This window comes from Aotus nancymaae, unplaced genomic scaffold (assembly GCF_030222135.1).
Source record: "Aotus nancymaae isolate 86718 unplaced genomic scaffold, 86718_ANA_hifiasm-v0.15.2.pri h1tg000012l, whole genome shotgun sequence".
In the NCBI taxonomy this organism is placed as follows: Eukaryota; Metazoa; Chordata; class Mammalia; order Primates; family Aotidae; genus Aotus; species Aotus nancymaae.
Window position 1 is genome coordinate 43762347 of NW_026988423.1, and position 22654 is coordinate 43785000.

General features: G+C 42.5%; 1 protein-coding gene across 4 annotated transcripts in view; it reads right to left on the minus strand.

The window, feature by feature from the left end:
- AUTS2 (activator of transcription and developmental regulator AUTS2) overlaps positions 1-22654 on the minus strand; it is a 1219271-nt gene that overhangs the window by 342794 nt on the left and 853823 nt on the right. For all 4 annotated transcript variants that reach the window (XM_012449080.3, XM_064375625.1, XM_064375624.1 and 1 more), the window contains one exon: positions 5238-5267. In XM_012449080.3, coding sequence (XP_012304503.3) covers positions 5238-5267 — 30 coding nt within the window. The remainder of the gene's footprint in view (positions 1-5237; positions 5268-22654) is intronic.

Genomic DNA, 22654 nt, shown 5'->3' on the forward strand with positions numbered 1-22654 from the left:
GTGATGGTTGTGCCACTGACCTCCAGCCTGGGCAACAGAGTGAGACCCTGTTTCTAAACAAAAAAGGGAATGCCCTGAAAAGTGTGTGGAAAGAGGGAGAGCAGGTGCAGAAAATCAGTAGTACTGCATTTGCAGTTAGCCAAGTGTGCCAGTTTGCTGTCCTGCATATGGGACACAGTACCACAGCAAAGGCCGGGAGCACAGCCACCTTCTCCGGGAGGTTACTCCTCCTGCTGACAGCACGGCAACAGAAAACCGCAATCAGGAGTCATATTAAAAGAAAAGGGAAAAGAAGGACTCCTTTCTGTGAGATCACGTGTGTGTACTGCAGGCATGCTTATCCCCGCTATCTACAGACATAAGCATGGGTGGCACATGAGTGTGCACACAGGCGACATCCCTGCAGCTTTCAAGCTTTTCTCCTAAGCAGGCAAAATGCAAGGGAATTAAACATGGGGAAAGATCATGTTTCTCTCTGACATTTATTATAAGGCAGTCATTCTCAAAACCAGTTGTGTACCAAAATTACCTAGGAAGCTTTTAAAAAATATAGATGCTCTGGCCTCACCCCAGAACCTCTCTCCTGTGATGGGTTTCTGGGAACCAACAGTGTTTGGCATTTGGGAACAGCTGCTGAAGGGACAAGAGCTGGACAATCCGCTGAGTCACCATTTGATCCCTCCAGGACAGTGCACATGCTCTGGGCTCCAGGTTCTGCTCAGAGGAAGGCCTGATGTTTGGATAAGGGGTTTAAGAAACACTGCTTCAGAACCCTTCAAAATTTAGCACTTCCATTATGGGATAAAGGCTGAGCCTTAGATTCTGGGGAAACTCTCTGGCAGGTTCTCCAGAAGAACCCCAGCTTTCCAAAGAGGATGCTAGTCTTCCTCTTTTTTCAAGTATTCTTTCTCAATTTATCTCAAGTAAAATGAGCAAAAGCTAACATTTATTGAGCACTTACTATAGATCAGGCACTGAGCCACATGTCTTCATATATTTTTATTTTATTTTTGTAGAGACAGGGTCTTACTCTGTCATTCAGGCTGGAGTGCAGTGGCATGATCTTAGCTCACTGCAGTCTTGAAACTCCTAGGCTCAAGCAATCCTCCTGCCTCAGCCTCCTGAGTAGCTGGGACTATAGGCACATGCCACCATGCCTGGTTAATTTTTAAAAGTTTTTTTTTTTTTTAAGAGACAGGGTCTCACTATGTTGCCCAGGCTGATCTCAAACTCCAGGGCTCAAAGATAAGAGCTGCCTTGGCCTCCTGACGTGCCGGGATTACAGCCATAAGCCACCATGTCTGGTCCTAATTGCTTTCATTTAACTGCTATAGGACAATGTGTAGAGCTGCTGTCACTCCCATTTGACAGCTGAGAAAGCTGAGGCTTGTCCACAACAAATAGAAAGGGGGAGTCAGAAACATGCGTCGGCATCACACTGAGGCCCACGTGCTTGGCCACCGGGCTACACCCCTTCCAATCAGCTCGGTCACATGCCATATACAAGAAAAAGGATGTGGGTAGAAGAAGAGGGAGTGACTTCGAATCTCCACATTAACTTCATCACCAAATAGGGGGTATTTCTTAGCATAATGGGCTGCTGCCAGTGGTGGAGAAAGAAAGGAAACAAAATAAAATATAGGCTAAATATATGGAAATAGGCATATTTCCTCTTTGTTCTCATGATACCAATTCACTTCCAATAGGGGATCAGAATAATTGCTTAATTTGGGTGATTAAGAGTGCCAAGTGCTGCCTCTTTTCTTCACTCTTACTACAATGAAGAACAATCCCACATCTAAGATGCAGTGTTCACAGCCTTCTGACCCAATTTCTACTCTTTTTTTTTTTTTTTGAGATGGAGTCTCACCCTGTTGCCCAGGCTGGATTGCAATGGCTTGATTTTGGCTCACTGCAACCACCTCTGCTTTCCAGGTTCAAGCAATTCTCCTGCCTCACCCTCCTGAGTAGCTGGAATTACAAGCACATGCCACCACGCCTGGAAATTTTTTGTATCTTTAGTAGAGACGGAGTTTCACCATGTTGGCTAGACTGGTCTTGAACTACTGACCTCATGATCCGCCCGCCTCAGCCTCCCAAAGTGCTGGGATTACAGGCGTGAGCTACTGCACCTGGCCAATTTCTACTCTTTATGAACGTCCTCGTGGTTCTCTCACATTAATGCGGGATGTATTCACGTGGCTGGGAGGGGGGGATAAGGGAGACGCTTTGCTCAGTGTCTCAACAAAGCCTTTTTGTGCACAAGTGTGTCTCCTGCATTTAGGGAAAGCTCTGCTTTTTTAGCCCCTTTCCGAGTCACTTCCACGTTAATTAGTAAGGGTATCATTTTATAAATTACAGCTTCATATCAGAGGAAAGCAGAGTTTATCTTAATTCAGTCAGCTGTGTGAAACACAGTACCCTAATTTTAGCCCACTCGCTCTGCAGATCCCTATGGAGTAAGAGAATGGCAGGTCTTCCAGAGAGAAACCCCAGTGGGTTCCTGACAAGTCTCACTTTTGCCTCCAACAGCATCCCTGGTGGGGCTTGCTGAAGGGATCCCAGGACACTGCGTGGCATCTCTTCTGCCATTAGCAATTCAGATTTGAATGCGAATCCTCCTAGCAACACGTGAAAGCAGCCCTGGTTAGCTCTGGGGCTCTGAGGCAGGCACAGGAAAGAGGTTCCTTCACAGAGGGGGCCGACAGGGGCCCAGGCTGAGACAGAGCAGACGTCTTGGAGGATGGTGTTAAAGTTGGTGATAAACACCAGACAATCTAAGTCCAAAAGGGAAAGCCTGACAGTCTTAACTGCAACAGGGCCCCTCTGGAGAAACTGGATGGGGCGGAGCAGGGACAGATGATGTGAGCACTGGTTGGGGTGCGGTTCCCACTTAAGGCCTGCAGGACCACCACAGTCGAAAGGAAGAATCAGTGGGGGTGCAGGGCAGGAGGTGTGCCAGGGATCGGAGGAACACTCCTAATGCCCCTTCCCTTCCTGCCACTGTCACTCTCGGACTCGCCTATAAACAACTACGTATCCCCTTCATTACCCTGAAGTCAACTCAAGCTCAGAGTGGTGGGTGGGAGCTGCCTTCCCAACACCCATTATTCTGATACTTCGTTTCCTGCACTTGGAGATGGAAACCCAGGCAATAACTTCTCAGGAATCCAGTGATGGGAAAGGACCTGGTAGGGTGTCCTCAGCATTGGTCCCTGATCCTTCTGACAGCCAGAGGCAGATTACTTCTAGAAATTACCAGAGTTAGGTGATCATCAAGACCCATGGTTCCAAACAGCAGCCCCAAGGGCTCTGAGGTCACTGACCTGGGATGAGGCCCGGGCACCGGAACCCATAGCAGCTCCCCTGGTGATTTGGGTGTGTAGTTAATACTGAACCCACTGGTAGAGACACTGACAAGGAATACAAAACTGGCATCCTTACCACCTTCTACCACTGCTGAAGACTGGTGATGGTTTTGGAATTCATATTTCCTTTTAAGGAAAGAATGTCAGCCTGAGTAAGACTTATCCTTTTGGAGAAGTGGCACAGACTTAGAAAGCGAGACCAACCATTGCCGATAGATCTGGAATGGCCAAGAGGTACCAGGCCCTCCCTGGGTACCAGTGATGCCCACAAGGTGGGAATGTGGCCTGGGGGGATCGGGGGCCACTGACCATGCCTTAAACACTGGACAATTACTGCTGTGTACATGTCCCTGGCACCCACTACACACTGGCTGCCTGAGACACCAGGGGTCCTACTTCTAAGAAGCTAAGGCTCCCGGGGGCTGGAGGAAGGAAGCTCCTACTTGTCAGTTAAACAAAAGAATAATCCACAGCCCCCTTTCCAGTGTGTACTTTCGCTGTCATCCAACAGCCCATTACCATGTCACAGCACAGCGCACCCTTCCATAGGTCACTTTGTTTAAAATGACATGGATAATGCACATGTCAGCAAGCTGACAGTCCTGGCCGTCCTTCAGAGATAAAAACCTCAAGGCGAGAGCCTGTTCTTATCTGGGGGACATGCATTGGTCTATCATCCAAGTCAGGCAGAACATGATTTCTCCAGAGAGCACTTTTTTCATTTCCTGATTTTAAGGAAATCAAATAAGCACCATTTGTCTTCATCTGAATATGCTTGACCTGCTCAAATGATGATGTCTCGCATTTTATAACAGGCTACATATGCTGAATTCAAATTAACGACAGTACAGAACAAGAGCCTTTAGATCTCTCTTGGAGGCTGGCAGCAGAGAAGGAGGGAAAAATTCTGGGTTTGTTGGAAAGATCCCACTAAATACTAACCGCAGCATTCTGAATAAAATCCACAAGAATGTAGGAGGTGAAAGTCAAAAACCAGGGCACAGGACAGATTCAGAAATGGGGGAAGAGGGGCTGAGTCCATCCTTTTGATGCCAAGCAGTATAGAAACCATGATATTCAGGTAACTCTTTTTGAAATACACAAAGCAGCAGTAAAAATGGAAGGAAATTTGGTTGGCAATTAGGAAAGCTAAATAAAGACCAAATAGACAAATAATCCCTTTGCTTCAGGCAACAGAAAGCTCACTTTACCGGGTTGTGATCCAATCTTCTGGAACCTCAGAAACCGAGTTCCTTTTCTTGATCCATGTTGATCTGGATACACAGAGGCTGGTGCCCATGAGCCTCGAAACAGAGCATGTACCTGCTGGAAGAACTGTCCTCCTACCTGGCGGCCCGTCCAGATGGGAAGAGGGCAGTTCCCATCTGACCTCCCGTGCCCACCCATACCCCATGATGAGATTCTTAGACACATACCATTAACATTTCTATTAAGAAGGCCAATAGGTACAGAAAAGCATATGGATAAGTAAAATAAATGCAGAAATGACATTATAAATACATACTAGCAAGTTTAATGTTCTCATCATGAATTTTAAAAAAATCACATGGTTATCAAAATAAATAATATTCTCTTTTAAAATATTTTTGGGTCTATGAGTCATCTTCTATAAAGAAGAATCTCAGTGTCACATATACGTAATATTGAAGGTCTTGTTTAAAAAAAAGATCTGACAAATTAAACATGTCATAGTATAGGAAATGTCACTGTGTGAATAATGCCCCTTTCCTAAAGAAAAAAGGTACTGTCACCATGAAGCTGGCATCCCACCCTGCAGCTGTGTGTGGGAGGACTATGGTGTTCACAGTGTGTCATGTGCTGTGCCCACAATGGGGGAGGGGGTCTTACCTTCTCTTCCTGGTCACTGTCACTGTCACACTGAAAATGAAGACAAGAAAATAAGGGTTAGTGCAAGAACTGAGTATGTTTTTGCTTTTCATGTCTATTCCCCCAACCCCCATACAAAAAAAGTACATGATGAGTAAAGGAAATCAAAAATGTCTTCCTGGAAAGAAAGAGTTCTCCAGCTCAAGTGCTAGTAAACAGCATCCAAAGCCAAACGCTATCCCGATGCAAAAAAGTTGTTCTGTTGATTTCATCTGATGCCTCTACTCTGTGGTTCTTCCTCAGGTCAATCGCACAAGTGAGCGCTTCCCTCCCACCATGCAGGGTAGGGGCGATGCCCCTCCAGGAGTCAGCCACAGGATTAAGGTGAATCAAGATTGTTCAGTGAGATTCAGAGCAAAATCAATTTCTTAATGAAGCCATTCAAACTTAAGCTAATGTGAATGACTGTTGTCTCCCCTCTGGTGCTTTTCTAAAGGAAAAAGGCGCGGTGGCTCACGCCTGTAATCCCAGCACTTTGGGATGCCCAGGCGGGCAGATCACCTGAGGTCAGGAGTTCGAGACCAGCCTACCCAATATGGTGAAACCCTGTCTCTACTAAAAATGCAAAAATTAGCCAGGTGTACTGGTGAGTGCCTGTAATCCTAGCTACTCAGGAGGCTGAGACAGAAGAATCACTAGAACCCAGGAGGTGGAGGTTGCAGTGAGCCAAGATTGCACCACTGCACTCCAGCCTGGGCAACAAGAGCAAAACTCCATCTCAAAAAAATAAAAACACATAAAAAATAAAGGAAAAGAGGTAAACCTCTGGGCATTGTAGTCACTCATTTGAACTCTGAAGGAAACAGAACATAATGGCCAAGGCCCACCAGTTGTGATGGCTGCCTTTTCCAGTTTAGAGGCCCAGAGAAAAGAGGTCGGGGTAGTAAATAAAATATATGCACAAAAAAAATATGCTTTAGGGCCATAGACTCAGACCATATCAAACAGATCCCAAATTCCAATCATCAAGTTTGGTTTGGGATAAGCAGAGAATGATCATTAATAATTAACCCCAATCTTTAAGTTTCTCATTATAAGTAAAGGAAAAAAGAACAGAATTTTTAAAAAATGAAGCGTTTTGTTAATTCAATATTCATGAAAATATTGAAAATGAAAACTGAAAAACTGGGGGATGTGTTTTGCTAGAATAAAGCTCATCAGGTAAATATATCCATTCATTCACTCAATAGCCCTTGATAAGGAACTGCTAAGCTAGACCAAAATTCACCTGAGATACAGGCCTGGCCCTAAAGGAGCCTTCTGTGTAGCAGTAAGACATGAAGCTGGGACACAGACACTAGCAGGGGTGTGGCATGATCAGAGCTGCTTCTATGAGGATGACTTTCTGTGGGACTGTGGATAGAGTGCACAGTGGGGGAAAAAACAGGTCACAGGGAGAGCGGTTTGGCAGCCATTCCACTGTCTAACCCAGGGTGGTAGCATGGTTTAGGAAGGGAGAAGCAGATGGCAGAGCAATTCTGAAGGTAGAACCAACAGAACTGGATAACACATGGATATGGGAAACAAGTGACAGGGATGCATCTAGGATGATGCCAAGGATTTTTAGTGCGGCCACCTGGACATGGGAGTTGGTGTAGCTTTAAACAGAAACAGGAAATAAATTTGCTCCTAGGGCAGCCACTGCTGGTCAGATCCCCACAGCCATTCACAACTCCGTTTCCCTAGTCTTCACCTTCTCCTGACACTTTGAGGTTAAAAATGCCAGGTATTTTCTTTCCCAATTTTTATTGCAGCTAAAGATGACTGTAAGACCCATCTTTGGCCAATGAGATTCTTAAGTCTGCTGAGGCTGAGGGCTCTAGTTTCTCCAGTAAACAAAAAAAAAGGAACCACCTGCCTCTGGCCTTTGAATGTGAATGTATAAGGATGTGATGTCTGGATATGTAGCAGCCATTTTGCAAAAATGAGGCAAAAAGACTCAGTAAAAAAAACAACAGAGTGGGACCAAGGGAAAAAAGCTTGACACAATTGGACTGCTGAACCCATCTCAGAGCAGCCTGCCTCAGGACTTTTTTTATTCAGAAAACACTAAGTTACCTTATTGTTTAAGCTCCTATAAGAGTGCTTTTAATGGGAAGTAACAAGACACCCATCCAACTGGACTTCTTGCTATTATGAGACAACCTGGGGACTACTTATTCTTTTTAGACTAAGCACTCTGTACTAAAAGCATTTAGGACCTTATATCACAGTCCTACAGACTGAAGGATCAGAACACTTCCTACTTCTCCCATTGGCTCCTCAGTGCCACAGGGTAGTCAGATATTCAGTGACAGTGATTTTACCAAGTGCAGTGCCTCATTTCCGACTCAGCTTCCAATCTCAGATTGTCTACATTTATATTCTTTTACCTGATGAGTGGTTTCTTTATTATAATACATCAAATGAGTTGAGAAAGAAATTGGATGCCTAGAACCGCAGGGGGATGAGGAACAATAGTGTCCTGATTGTGTGATCTCTCCACTGCCTTAATTAAGCCCTCCTTGAGGTTCCTAAGATTCAGGCACATTTTCGAGAATGACAACGCTCAATTCAGGAGGGATGTGGAAGACAGAAGAGTATTTTGCCAGGCAGGCTCATGTTCCCAGATGTTCACAGCGCTCCGTATGAGGTAATCAATGACAGCTCAAGGCTGTGGCATCGCCTTTGCCCAGCTCCCCAAGGTTCTGGTGTGCAGGGAGGAGGAGGAGTGGAGCAGTTGGGAAGGAACCACCACTGCGCCTCCTATCCTAACAGCAGTATGTCCCTGGGAATGGTTATTTCTGTCTAAGTGTTAAGCTTCCTGCTTTCCAACAGTCCAGTTCTAATTTCAAGGTCCACTTAATTCTCCATCAAGTAATTACTGATATACCCAGAAGCACCTTGTCTCCAGAGTTAAGCATATGGTGAAGAACTGAGACCTACTGGTATCCATTATGGAAGCAGCACGGATGCCAAGCCGATTAAAAATGCTCAGGCTCCCCACACAACATGCCGGGTGAGTGACAGCTCCTCGACAAGGCCAGTCGTGGAGTCTGCCAAAACAGTCTCTGCTGCACTGGGGTCCACATGGTGCGCTGAGAAAACAGTTCCATTTCTGGTATTAAATTCCCATACTGACCCGAGGACTTTGCCTTGAGCTCAGCAGGAGCGCACCATCCAATTTACAGCTCCACTCTCTGGAGCCTCGAGTGCCAGCCCCTGGCAGAGACGAATGATGGTCAACCCCTCCAGCTCATAAATTATGCAAAGGCAATAAATGCACTCAGCAAACAGTGCCTAACGTTTGCCTTGCCTGGATCCGAACACACTCTGTAAAAAGCCAGAAGCTCGACACATACAAGAGGTCTATTCCACTCATAAAGGGGGTTTGTTGACAACCCCAGACGGAAAGCGAGCCACAGTCCTAAGGAGCCTTTCTGCTTCACTGGCAGCGGTTTATGGGCCTGCTTTATGAAAAAGGGAGGCTGTTTTATAGAGTCAGTGTGGGTAGAATTCATGGTCTCAGATTCACATTTAATACACCGTACAGCTTTCACACCCTAAGTTCAATACACTGTGGATTTTTTTGGCCAAATGATTCTTGGTCTTCAAAGGTTAAAAGAAGAAGTGTCTTCTCCCCGATCCCTAGATACCCACTCCAATTTATAAGAGTTCACAATGAGCCACCTCCTGATGCAGGTTTATGTTCTGCATGAGGCTGGGAAATGGAAAAGGCATGTCAGATGTAGAGACAGGGGTCCCAGCTGATTTGACCGTTTTAAGCATTCTGACATCTGGGTCCTGCTTTGGTTTATTAGCAAACAGGTTGCACACTAACTACCAGCTTGAGGTGATGGAGTACTCTCCATGACAAGATTTCAAGGCCTGCTGTGAAAAGCTAAAAATATTTCCCTCCATTATAAAAGCAAGAAATGAAAAGAGACCAAAAAAAAATCAACAACAAAACAAAAACAACTAGGTCTTATAGCAATGACAGGTAAGAATTCCTCGTCACCTGGCCTTCAGACAAAGACACGACCTGAACCATCACAGACAAAAGGAGAGGAAGGGCAGGTTTGCACGCCAGACCACAGGCCTCGAATGTACAATTAGAAAGGGACTAGTTCCCAACCTGAGTCCCTCCAGCCATCCCAATACAGTGTCCGCTCAACTCCATCTTCACCGCCTCTTCGCCTGGTTTCAGGAATTAACAGTGAAATGCTCGAGGCATGGTCTTCATTTCCCAGACAAGTCTTAACCTTAACTTCAACAGCCCACCCACCCACCCACCCACCCAATCTTTCTCCTTTTAAAAATACATATTTACTGGGTACATTTTTTAAAAATTACCCATAAATCTCCAATCCTGAGATAAATACTGTTAATATATTTGTGTCTTTCCAGTCTTAAGGGTATAATCTCTCTTGTCTTTCAAACATACATTTTAAGAAATAAAAATGAACTCCTACCATTTTGTAACCTGCTTTGGTTTTCACATAACACATCAAATATTTTAGTTTAATCAGTAAAATTTACCCTGTAACATCACTTTAAAAAATGGCTACACTGCAATCTGCTGTGTGGATTGTAACATAATCTAATAAAACAATTCCCCAGTGCTGGGTATTTAGATTGTTTCTATTGCACATCCCAGAATTTTTCCCTTTGCACCCATTTGCCAATATTGCTGTTTGCGAGTATCTTTTCAAGGCCCTTCCTTTTCTGCATATTCTTTAATGCCATTGTCTCCCCAGAGTGGCATCTGGAGCTCTATTGTTTCTATGTGACTTCCAAGGGAGTCCTTAAAGACTCCCCTGGTCCCTTCTACCATGTATATGCTGAAACTCAAAAATCTCTATACCCACATTCGCCAGCTGTGTAACTTTAGAAAAGTTATTTAAACTCTCTGGGCCTTAGTTTACTTCTCTGTAAAATACAGCTAATAAAAGCATTTTCCAGTAAGAAGAGGAGAGTGAGTTAATCCATGTAAACAACTCAGTGCATGGTACCGAGTGTGTGCAGATGATAAATGTTAACTGTTATTAAGCCTCTGTTTGCTACGTGCCCCTCTTGAAGTGCGGTGAACACCTCAGACTCAAGTATCCATCTAAATCTGGACTCAACATGTTTGCTCACCTGAAACTGCCCCTCGCCCATGCTGCCCTTGGTAATAGCATCATCAAGCAATCACTCAACTGCGTAAGTGAAGAGCCTTATCCCTGACCCCATCCTTGAGCGGACTTACCTTCCTCTCTCACCCTACATTATTGATTCTACTTTCTAACTCTCCGTCCCTGTGGCTGTGGCTACTGCTTTAGTTCAGGGTTTTATTTTGTCATTACAGGAGGATAATGACTGCTTTCCAAGGTCTGTGGTCTCTTCCTTTTCTAATCCAGGTCCTTATTGAGCAGAGTGGATTTACCAAATTTCTATTGATGCGGATGCTTCACAAGGCCTATGAAGACTCTTCACATTCTGTTTCCAATCCCCCTCAACTCCCAGACCCCAAACACTCTCTTAATACAATGCTTCTGAAGCTTTCTGTGGTGAAGAGCCATTTGTTTTTGTTTTGCTTTCTTTAATTTCTAATATGTTACGATAAATATTTTTGTAAAATATAAAAAAACTCAAATTCTTGAAAAATGAAAAAGATACATAAAATACATTTTTAAAAATATTATTAGATTTATGAAACATAAAATTATGCTACCAAGTTACTCTAAAAGTTTCCCAAACTGCCCATATACTAATCTCACAGCAGGTTGGTTGCAAACAGCTTGTGGCCTGGCCCTGGTCGGCACCCTCGGGTTGAGTGGCACTGTCCTAACATACCTTGCTCGAGCCACGCCCACTCACACTCGGTCACGCCCTCAGGCATCTGCACTTAACAATTCCCCCTACTGGGAATTCCGTTCCTCCAATTTTCTACCTAAAAGCCTGACATTCACCCTCAAAACACAGTTCCCTTTTTGAATCTTCCAACACGCTTCCAGAAAGACTGAATTGGTTCTATCTCCATCCTTTACGAAACTGTACGGCAGCTGTTTGCCACAACAGTTTTTCCTACTAGAGAATGAGTGCCATGTAGGTAAGGACAGTGCCTTGCTTCCTCCAGGCCTTGGGACACATGAGGTGCTCAATTATACTGGCAAGTCAATCTCATTCTTCTTGCAAATTGTTCCAACAGCGGTTGATTCCATGCAGCATAAGCAAAGTATGACTTAAGAGGTGATTCCAAAAGAAAGTACAGGAAACACTAACATGACTGCTTAATGCAAAGAGATGTATGTGTGAACCTACTGAATAGGGTTAAAACTGTTAGCAGAGCCTAGAGTTGGGGCCCGAAGAAAATGTCTTCCATTAAAAGGCTCAGAAAAGATGTGATTATGACTTTATTACACTTCTTCAAAAGCAAACGTTTTCCATTTTCATTTGGGAATCTCAGTATCTGTGTTTTCAGACTCTGGTCCAAATTGAAGGAAGTCAAGGTCTATGACATCTCTGTGTCTCATTCAGAATGTAGGAACAAGATGGAATTCTAGGTACCTCGTGATGGAATGCATTCTTAAGCAGAGAGTGGCAATCATTGAATATATCACATACAACGACATTGAGGAGGGCACTGCTCTCTATTCTGTTCAATGGACCTTGCTAGAGCAGTTATTTCGTGTCTCAAATCCATTTATCATTGCCACCAAAGATGTCAGGGCTGAATACCACTGCTGAACAAAGTTATTTTATTCTTGTTTCTGCCTAAAGGAAATGAGAGGAAAATGAGGGAGAACCCCAACTTGTATACTACAGTATCTAACATCAAGTATAATTTAACTTACCAGTGACAACAAATCGATTCCCCTTTGGGGCAGGCGGTTTATTTAAGCCCTTAAAGACATCCCTCACCTAAAAGCAATTTCAGAAGAAACCACCTGCAGAAAACATGACACTTATTTTCTTATTTAAAGAAGTAAGATAGCAGCATGGTGACTTAAAACACGTTCACCATCCCCTGCACAGATGCCCAATCCTTTGCTCATGTAAAAACGAGCTGCCATTTTGTGCCACATGTGGCAGCTCTAATGTTGTCTGTTTTTCATCAATCCACAAAGCCCTAATTTCACATTGTTTACAATGCTCTCATATTGGTTTTGAACTAAGTGAAATTTAAAGCTACTGGGTCCCTAGGAATTTAAAAATTTTTAAACCTGAAAATGTTCTTACTGAGACCGTATTCTTACTGACTGTAAAATAATGCCATTGACTCCTCCCCTCTGTCTTGACAGTAACTATGCCTGATCAAATAAAATAGCTCAGATAAAATCAAAGCCTAATTAAAAGATTTGTGTTCCAAACAATAGTTTACAAGAAGAAAGCTTTTGGCAATCACGTAATGAGCCCATTTGAAAATAATATGAGGTCTACCAATCTTCATTTGTTCGGGAGATACAACAGAGAATCAACTCTCAGAAGCCTCTGGAATTCGATACTAATAACCTAGCATTCCTGAATGGAGATTTCTCAGAATCTCACATTTTTGCAAGTTATCAGTTTGAACTGGCCAGAGCTCAAATAACCACTGTGATCTGAGGGGGCAAAGGACACTTATTCCCCCTCCAGTGTCCCAGATGATCACACACTTTCATTCAATCAACAACTTCAGGTAACTACTATGTGCTAGGTTCATTCTACCACCCATTAGAAGTGCAAATATATTGACAGAAATCAGGTTGTCCAAAGTTGAAGTTTTAAAGCTCACAAATTAAACTCTAATTTTTTTTTTCTTTTTTGTCATTTTGAAATCCAGGTATATTTAATAAAACCATCTGTATGCTGTAAATTTCCACAGATCATTAAAGTATTGTTGGGTTTTTGGAAGTGGGGTTGGAAGTGAATATTTCACGAATCTTTGGGGAGTTCAGCTTCTTTTCCCCTAGAAAGGAAGTCGCATTTTGCCAAGTATAAATATACATAAACCCCAAAGATGAAATTTACTTAAAACCCAGAGTCCACAAACCTCAGTGGTTGCCAAACTCAGAAAAATGAGTCTCTTGTCCAAAGGTAAAACTGACAGTCTGGGGGCCGGTGATTTGTAGATGATCTCTTTTACGCTTAAGCAACAGATCCTTTGCTTCTCTGTCATTGATTTACTGATTCTAAGTCATCAATAGCATTAATCCCTACTTGCCTGGGGACCTATTACAAATGACTTTGAAGATGGTGTGAAGCAAGAGTTGATTATGAGACCACTGTGTTACTATCAGAAAGACATCTCTGCCTGTGTTCTTTAGCAGAATTCTATTTGTGACCCCTTTGTAATAGGGCAATTTTCCCTTCCCATATATAGTTTCTAGTTGCTGTGGGTGGGGCCTGAGCCCCCACCCCCAGATTTGGTTGTTTTTGGAGTCCTGTGTAAGCTAATGAAACCCAAATTTGCTGATGAGTAAAAAGGAAAAGTGTGTTATGGGTTAAAATAATACAAGAGTCTATTTTTTCCGCTGTGTTGTGATCCATAGAAATCACCCTGAGCCTTTTCCCTTTCTTCTCTGCCTGGGAAGCCAATTGCTTTGATTGCAGTGATATGAGCTAGCTAAAATGACTTGCCCTTGCTTGTGAGGCAAATGGAACATGCTAATAGAACTTATCGCATTACCCGATGCAAAAGTGCCATAGCTCATTACTTTAAGATAAAAGGATATCATTGCAGACGGCAAGCAGAATTGACTTTCTGAGGCCCGACTTGATGATGATTTAATCAACTGCTCTCTTTCACTTCTCATCTCTGTGCCTGTCGGTTTCACAGGTGCCGTTAAATGAGACACTCAGAAAGTGAGCGGAGGGAAAGAAATTGCTGTCATTACTTTTCAAGAAAGGAGGTATGCAAATTTTCGACAGAAAGATTGCGTTCATAATGGGCCTGGTAAAATACAAGGATCATGCTTGACAGGTGAGGGCAAGCCATTTGTATGTCCTTAAAGCAGAGCAACCGTCCTCGTTTAGAAATGTGCTCGGTAAGAGAAACTACAAATGAGAGGCCTGGCGGGGCCAGGGGAGAGGAGGGGCGGAATCGCAGAGGACTGGTTCAAGCTGGTCTATGTTCTAGAAAAGAGGAGGGTGCTTAAGACTCAGGAAGCCAAAGCCAGAGGAACAGATAACAAAGCCTGGTAGCTCTCAGTGTGAACCAAAATGCCAACAGCTCTTGAACAAAAGACCACATCATTCTCCTTCAAATATGCAAAGCCTGGCTGTACTGTATGCCATCTATGAAACCTGTGGCAAGGAACTTAATCTCTCTGCGCTTCAGTTTTCTCATCTATTAAATGGGTCTATTGACAGTATGTACCTCACAGTGTTGCTAAGAATATTAATTGAGTTAATATATAATAATTTGTATAAGTACATATATAATAAACATAAAAATGTCTAGAACAGTGCCTGACACATAGGAAGCACTCAATAGATGTTAGAAACCATCCATCCATTCTTCAGTAAGATTGATTTTTTTTTTTAAAGCATACATGAGCCAGGTGTTGGAAATCTACCTGGCTCTAGGTTAGATAGGATAGAATTCTTCACCGATTTCACATACGTAAGTCTTGTGTAAATACTTCACTGATTAGACATATACAAGTCTTGCTCCCAAGGCAGGCAGTGAGCTCTTCAGAAAGTGCAGCCTGGTTGTCCCTGGAAGCATCACAGGGCCTAGTGCATTACCGAGGACCCTCAAAGATGCTCAATCATAATTTGACGGTTTATGGATTCCTCCTCCCTCCCTCCTTCCACTCATTCCACATTATCTGATGCTACCTGTAGTCCTCTAGCCCTGTGAGGAACCTCCTCTTGGACTAGAACATGTCTGAGTTTCGCTGAGAATCTCAAGAGATCACTGTGTGCCTATCTAACCTGGGGAAGGGAAGGTGCAGCCAGCAGGAACAGCCAGTCTGGCTTGAGTCACCTTCAGGAAGGCAGAAAGATCAGGGTAGTAAGAACAGAGGTGTTTTTTCATCCACTCTGTCTTCAATAGGTCCTATTTTCTCCAACATTCAAAGTAAAAGCATCTTTCTTAAAGTGCTTGTAACTCCAAGTTCTTTTTCCCCAGGTAATAAAGCTGCTGCAACCATTCTTCCTTCCACCACTAAGGTTGTGAGATACTGAATGTAGCTACGATTTTCCATGCTAAGTGTCACCTACATGATTCAATTCCCAGCCAAAGGGACAGTGTCCATCTTAAGCTAAAGGGGAGATGAGGCATCCATGATGGCAGGGCAGCCCGGAGCTCTCTGTTTTGGAAAAGTCTGGTTGTTGAAGTGCACTGCATATCTTTCAGGGTTCCTCCATAGGAACAACTGCAGAGCATGTTTTCCTCTAGAAACGCCAGCCAACAGCTGGCATTCATTAAAAAAGAATCCTGAGACCAGGTGCAATGGTTCATGCCTGCAATCCTGGCACTTTGGAAGACTGAGGTGGGATGATCGCTTGAGCTCAGAAGTTCAAGACCAGCCTGGGCAACATAGCAAGACCCCTGTCTCTGCAAAAAATTTAAAAATTAGCAGGTGTGGTCATGCATGTCTGTGGTCCCGGCTACTCGGGAGGCTTAAGCCTAGAAGGTCAAGGCTGCAGTGAGCTGTGATCATGTCACTGTGCTAGAGCCTGGGTGACAGAGGGAGACCCTGTCTAAAACAAATAAACAAACAAAAAAACAAAGCATACCGCTCTCAAAGAAGTGAGCAACAAGAATCTTCTAGGTAACTAATAGTTTTACTTCACTGATTAAAAAAAACAACAAAGCAAGACACTTTAGGACTGAATCCTTCTAGAACAGCCCTAGAAGGAAGTATTGTATTACCACGCCACCATTTTAGAGATGAGAAGGTAAGTAAGGCTTCCAATGACAGAGATGGCACTTGAACCCAGTTATGGCCTTCAAAGTTCATGTTCTTAGGCGGTATAACAAACCATCTCGCACTCTCTCTCACACCATACAAAGGAATTACTTGAAAACATTTTCCTGATTGATTGTTTGGTGAAGTACAGAGGCAAGCTGAAACCGAAAAGAGACTGCAGTGCCTACAAGCAGCAGTGAATGCAGCCAATCAGCCATATTTCTATTCCATGGAAGACAGCTTTCCCTTAAGAGGGACCGGGCACAGTTCCTGGCTCACTGGAAGTGCTCCTTTAATCTGAGGCTGACCTAGGTTCAAATTCTGGCCCCTCCACTTAATAGTCATGCCGTGTTTGGAAAGGAACTTAACTCTTAGAGTCTCCCTTTCTTAACCAGTAAATGGCGATGATACACACCTCACAGGATTTTTGTGAGAATTAAATTAGTTCAGGCATGTGAAAGCAGCCAGAAAGACACACCAACAGTTTAATTTTTCCAGTTATTTCCATGAAAGATATGCTATATCACACACAACAACAGCATAACTTACTAATTATTTAAATGTTGGGTTGAATTTTTGTACCATTTTATTGCTAGAGGGGAAATCATACACTACAAGGACTTCTGCTCGGGACGTGTTTAAAGACGCAACACTGCGCTACACGAAAACAAAAACAACAGCCCAAACAAACAAAACCAAACACCATCATTCCCTCTCAAAGAAGCGAGCAACAAGAAGAATCTCCCAGGTAACTCATAGTTTTATTCCACTGATTAAAAAAACCAACAGCGCAAGACACTTTAGAACCGAAATTCTGAAGTGTTCTTTAGGTTCTTGACGCACATTTTTTCGGCGGGGATGGATGTAGCTTGGACTTATTCTTCAAATAGTAACCTGCGTAGAGGGACTAAAGTAAAAGGCATAGATACAAGATTTGGAGTTTAAATTTGTAAGTGATGCTATGCATACTGCATACGGGCTCTGACATTATTAAAATGTTCAAAGTTAAGTTGGAAAAATAAATAAATACACAGATAGATAGAATGGATATCAAAAACACCAGGTGATTACTGGTATAACCAAGATGCCAGATACTTTCAACCCTTAGTGATTGTGACCAGTCAGAATTAGGAGATACTCTGGATAGCCCTACTCACCGAGAATACTTATATTAAGGACTGATTTACCAAAATCAACCGAGAGAGTAATCTTGACAAAACATAAAACTTTCCAGAAGTAACTGCAAAAATGGGGAGAATATAACTAAAGCGTCTGGCACTTAGTAGGCACTCAAGAGTCCAATAGACCACCACCCTTTTGGGACACATGGAAATGCCTATTCCTCCTCCACACGGAAGCTTTCCAGGGCTCTGACTTCTCTGAACCTTAGCTGTTGCTTTCTAGCACCACCAGCACTGTTGGTTAGTTTCCTTGACAACGTCTTAGCGTTTGCTCATACCTTGCTCCACCTGAAGCTGGTACCTACAAGATGCTCAGTACATATATGTGAAAGACATATATGTAGCAAAATATACACAGTAGCAAAATACCTGAGGGAAGATATCATGGAAAGTGTCTCAGTGAAGAGATCAAGAAAGAGACAGTGGTTGGTGGCATGAACACTAAAAAATCTGAAAGTGGTAGGTGTCTAAATGTGTCTATGAAAAAGATGCAGATACATATATATAGAGATGGAGTCTCATTCTGTCACCCAGGCTGGGGCACAGTGGTGTGATCTTGGCTCACTGCAACTTCCACCTCCTGGGTTCAAGTGATTCACCTGCCTCAGCCTCCCGAGTAGTTGGGACTACAGGTGTGCGTCACCATGCCTGGCTAATGTTTTGTATTTTTAGTAGAGACAGGGTTTCACCAGGTTGGTCAGGCTGGTCTTGAACTCTTGACCTCAGGTGATCCACTCACCTCAGCCTCCCATAGTGCTGGGATTACAGGTGTGAGCCGACATGGATGTAATTTTGAGGTAAGAGTAAATCCTAAGAAAACAACAGCATGCACATGGAGAAATCAGATCATAAGGTTACTCTTTTATGACAATCGGGAAACTCAAGATAAAAAATATATATATTTCCTTTCACATTTGATTCACTTCAAGCCAACTAGAGCAACCGGAATTGAGCAGGAAGAGGGACAATGGTGCTCTCGTATTGCTGAGACACGATGGCCACATTATTAACTTCTCACCAACCAGATTTCCCTTTTTTTTTTTTTTTTTTTTAACAAATGCAAGATAGTGAGAAGCTTGGCTAAAGGAATATAAATATGGCTTGAGATAATGAGAATGGTTCAAGAAGATCCAAAGACATCTTAGGCTACTGTTACATAGGATCCTAAACTGATTCCTTTTTCTTCTTCTCTTTATTGGGTATCTGCCTTCACTTTTGCCCTTTGTAGAATTCCTCATATTCATAACAGAGATTTTCAATTAAACTGTACCCGACAACAGTATTTATTTTAGGATGGCTTGAAAACCTAGTCTTCTATATCATAAACAAGGAAGGGTAGGATTACTATAAATTGTCTGCAAGAAAATACAAATTGTCAAGATAAAAACACCCACTGGTTTGCCAGCCTCAAGTTTCCTGTTTTGACATACTATATGCAGTAATTTGGTATCCACAATCTCTTATTAGAAAATGAATGTGCTATTTTTCTGAATGCTGCAATTACAATAATTGAATTTAAAATGGGGATTGAGTTTCTCTATTTGGAGGAAAAGAATAATTGTGTATTTCTGATTAAAATCAAGGGGACTGAAAGAGGTTGTACAAATTCCAGCTTCAGTCTCCCTGAGTGACTCCTCATCAGGGCAGAAAAGCAGTTAGCCAGAGAAAAGACAAATTCAAATGCGGGTGGAGAAATGGACCAGCACCTCAGCAGCAGGCACTGTCTCTGGCCTCATTTGCTTTGTCTCCTGGCCTTCAGTCACAACACCCCTGTGACAGAGGCAATCAGAGCTGCGTGGCATTGTTACATTTTAAATGGCAGCCATGCTGGAGTTCCCCACTGTGTCAAAAATTAAGAGTTAAAATGCAAGGAAAACAAACATCTCTTTGTGTTGAAAATGCCTGTCCGCCTTTAGACTGCCAACATTTTGGGGTAGCTTTTACTTCTGCACTGGAGAATCTCTTTTCTGGGTAGGGGAAATGTAATGGCAGAAGGGTGGGAGGTGAGAGAAAACAATTAAGGCTATTTTCTAAATACCTTTTTTCGTTTTACTAAAAAATTACATTAAAAACCACCTGTAAGGTTCAGATGTAGGAAAGAAAAAGGAATTAAGAAAGAGGACTATCCTACCCTCCTATGCCTTTTTATTTTATTTTTGGTGGTATCTTTCAGTCTTCTAAAACCCCCATTTAGCTAAAGGTGAAGGTGAAATGTAGTCTCACAATTCCTCCTAAATGTTCTTCAAAATACAGCTTCCTAAGAAAAGAGACAATTTTTCTAGCACAGAGTGAGCCACGGATTGTTTCTTTATGGGATACTGTTTACTATTTTTTTGTGGCTTCATTGAGATATAATTGACACCGGTAAAAGGCACATTGAGATATAACTGATATAATTGGTAAAAGGCACATATTTAAAATGCACCATTTGATAGGTTTTCATATATATGTATACACCTGTGAAACCATCACCACGATCAAGACAGTGAACCCGTCCATCCCTCCCCAAAGCTTCTGTCCCTCTCTCAGGTCCCTCTCCATATCACTGATGTGCCTTCTGTCACTATATATTTGTAGGTATTTTCGAAAGTTTATATAAATAGAACCACGCAGTATGCACTCTTTTTGTCTGGTTTCTATCATTCACTGCTTACTCTTTGACAACTAATTAAAAAGGAGCCTCCTAGCTCCAAGGCAAAAGGCAACCTTCAGAGGCTGCCTCGGCCAGAGTTTATTGTCATCCCCCAGGAACAGAACCGATTACTTGGTCTTACTTTATTCTTAGGCTTTATTATGTACTTCAGTAATCAATAAGCACTTCTATGGCAGAGGGTTTATTTTACCCTATAAATCCAAGAAGGAGAGAATGATATTAAGACATCAGTATGGATGGGCTCTGCTGCTCTGTAACACTATGAGGAGAACACAGGCAACAGATTTAAATCTAAGAAGGTTACAGAGCAGTCACAGCTCCTGGCTGGATGGCAGGGATCATAAAAGACTCAGGCAAGATCTACAGCAACTTCACTGTAAACCAATGGGACTCTCAGAGCAAAAAACCCAAACGGAACAAGCATGCTTGTTGTCTGCCCTGAAAGAATTACGAGCGCTGGCTTGAGTAGAATGTGGAGTCCCACTAAAAAATACAAAATATTTCTTAACAGAACAAAAAAGGTACAGAACAAATACTGATTTCAGGCTGACTGCGTAGAAAGCCTGGCTTCGGTTTAGAAAGAAGCTCACTTGGTAGCCACCTCATTGCCCCAGGAGACCTTTAATTCTCTCCCCGGCAACTCCTCGCCCCAGGGCTCCAAGATAATTATCACTGGAGCATCTTTTCTCTAGCTAGCCCTTGGAGACCCATCCTTCCTTTCAGAAGCAAAGAGGCCAATTCATGGAAGAGGAAATATAAATGGCTAATAAACGAACGAAAAAAACGTTCCACCTCGCTAGTAATCAAAGAAATGCAGATTAAAGAGATATATTTCTCTTCATCAATCAAATTAGAAAAAAAACATGTAAATGCCGACATGCAGTGTTGGCAAGGCTGTCGTGAGGCAGACACTCATATAATTCTGGAGGAATGTCAATTTCTATTTGGAAAATAATTTTGCAATATGCATCAGAAGAAGAGAAGCATGCATCAAGAGCCTTCACATTTTCCATACTGTCTAGCTCGACTATTCTCACAAAGAACAAAAATGTCTATAAGAATTTGTTTAAAAATTTCATTATGGAATTAGGAAATGACCCAATAATCCATTATTTATATGGCTACTGTCAACACATAGCAAGAGCCAGGAAATCTGCTAAGAGAGACTTTTCATACATTCACATTTTTAACCGTACAGCAGACTCCCCGCTCCTCACCCCCGCATATGTGTAGGTTTTAGTTTTCCAATTTTACACTGAAAGAAGGGGCCTTAAAGACATTAAGCAACTTGTCAAGAGTCATAAATCTGTAAGAGGAAGATCTGGCCATTTGAATACTGGTGTTTCTGAATCTCTGCACTAACCCAGTACACAGACTTCGTAAACCTAAAGGTTGACAAAATGGGGAAAAGGTCAAGGTGCCAGTGTTGTGTTTACCCATTAAGTTAAAGTTTATAAAGAATTTTGCTGAAATGGTAAAGTGATCACAGTCATAGGGAAGTTTTTAAAAATCCTATTAGGTTGGTACAAAAGTAATGGCAAAAACCGGAATTACTCTTGCACCAAACTAACAGAAGTGACCTTGGGTGAGTTACCTATCCTCCCACAGGTTCAATTTCTTTCTTTCTTTTTTTTTTGATACAGAGTCTTGCTCTGCCGCCAGGCTGGAGTGCAGTGGTATGATCTCAGCTCACTGCAACCTGAGTTCAAGTGATTCTCCTGAGTTCAAGCGATTCTCCTGCCTCAGCCTCCTGAGTAGCTGGAACTACAGGCAGACACCACTACACCCAGGTAATTTTTTGTATTTTAGTAGAAATAGGGGTCTCACAATGTTGGCAGGATGGTCTCGATCGCCTGACCTCATGATCCGCCCACCTCAGCCTCCCCAAAGTGCTGGGATTATAGGTGTGAGCCACTGTGCCCAGCCCAATTATTTTTTTAATCAATAAAACAAGGGTGATAGTAACTACCTCTCAATGTAGCAGTAAGAAGAAAATACATTAAAAACTGCTACTTTCATTATTACTACTACAACGAAGGAAACAAGACACATATAGTTATATATACAGTATTACTTTAAAATTGCTAAGCACACATATAGAAAGAAAAAAAAAGACTGGAAAAAATGCACCAAACACTTTATTTCAGAGTGACGAAGAGCTTGGGTAAATTTTATTTTCATCTTTACATTGACTGTCATTTTTATCTCTAATGATTACATATTATTTTTCAGTTAGAGGAGAAAAAGATACACACGCACAATGACATATAAACGTCACCCATGTGATGGAGTCCGGGAGGTTCCCACGGTTGCTGATCTTCAGAGGCCATCGATGGCAAAGAACAATCCCATTGTTCTCAGATCAGATTTTTCTGCTCAGAGGTTTCAACTGATGAGGCATCTCTGGTGCAGCATTTCTCAGCTGTGACTCTTTTGTCCCGCTCACAAGGTGGAAAAATAGGTGTTTCTATTTGGGTTCTGCCACTTAAGAGCAGAAGCTGGGGAAGTTACTGCACCTTACTGTGGCTTTGTTTCCTCATCCATAAAATGGGAATAATAATATGGAGCCCCTAGGTTTGTGTGGATATTAAGTGAGGAAATTAATACATTTAAGGGATTTAACAGTTCTCAGCCATGGTAAATGACCAATACATGCTTATCATCATCACTGCGATTATTTAGGCT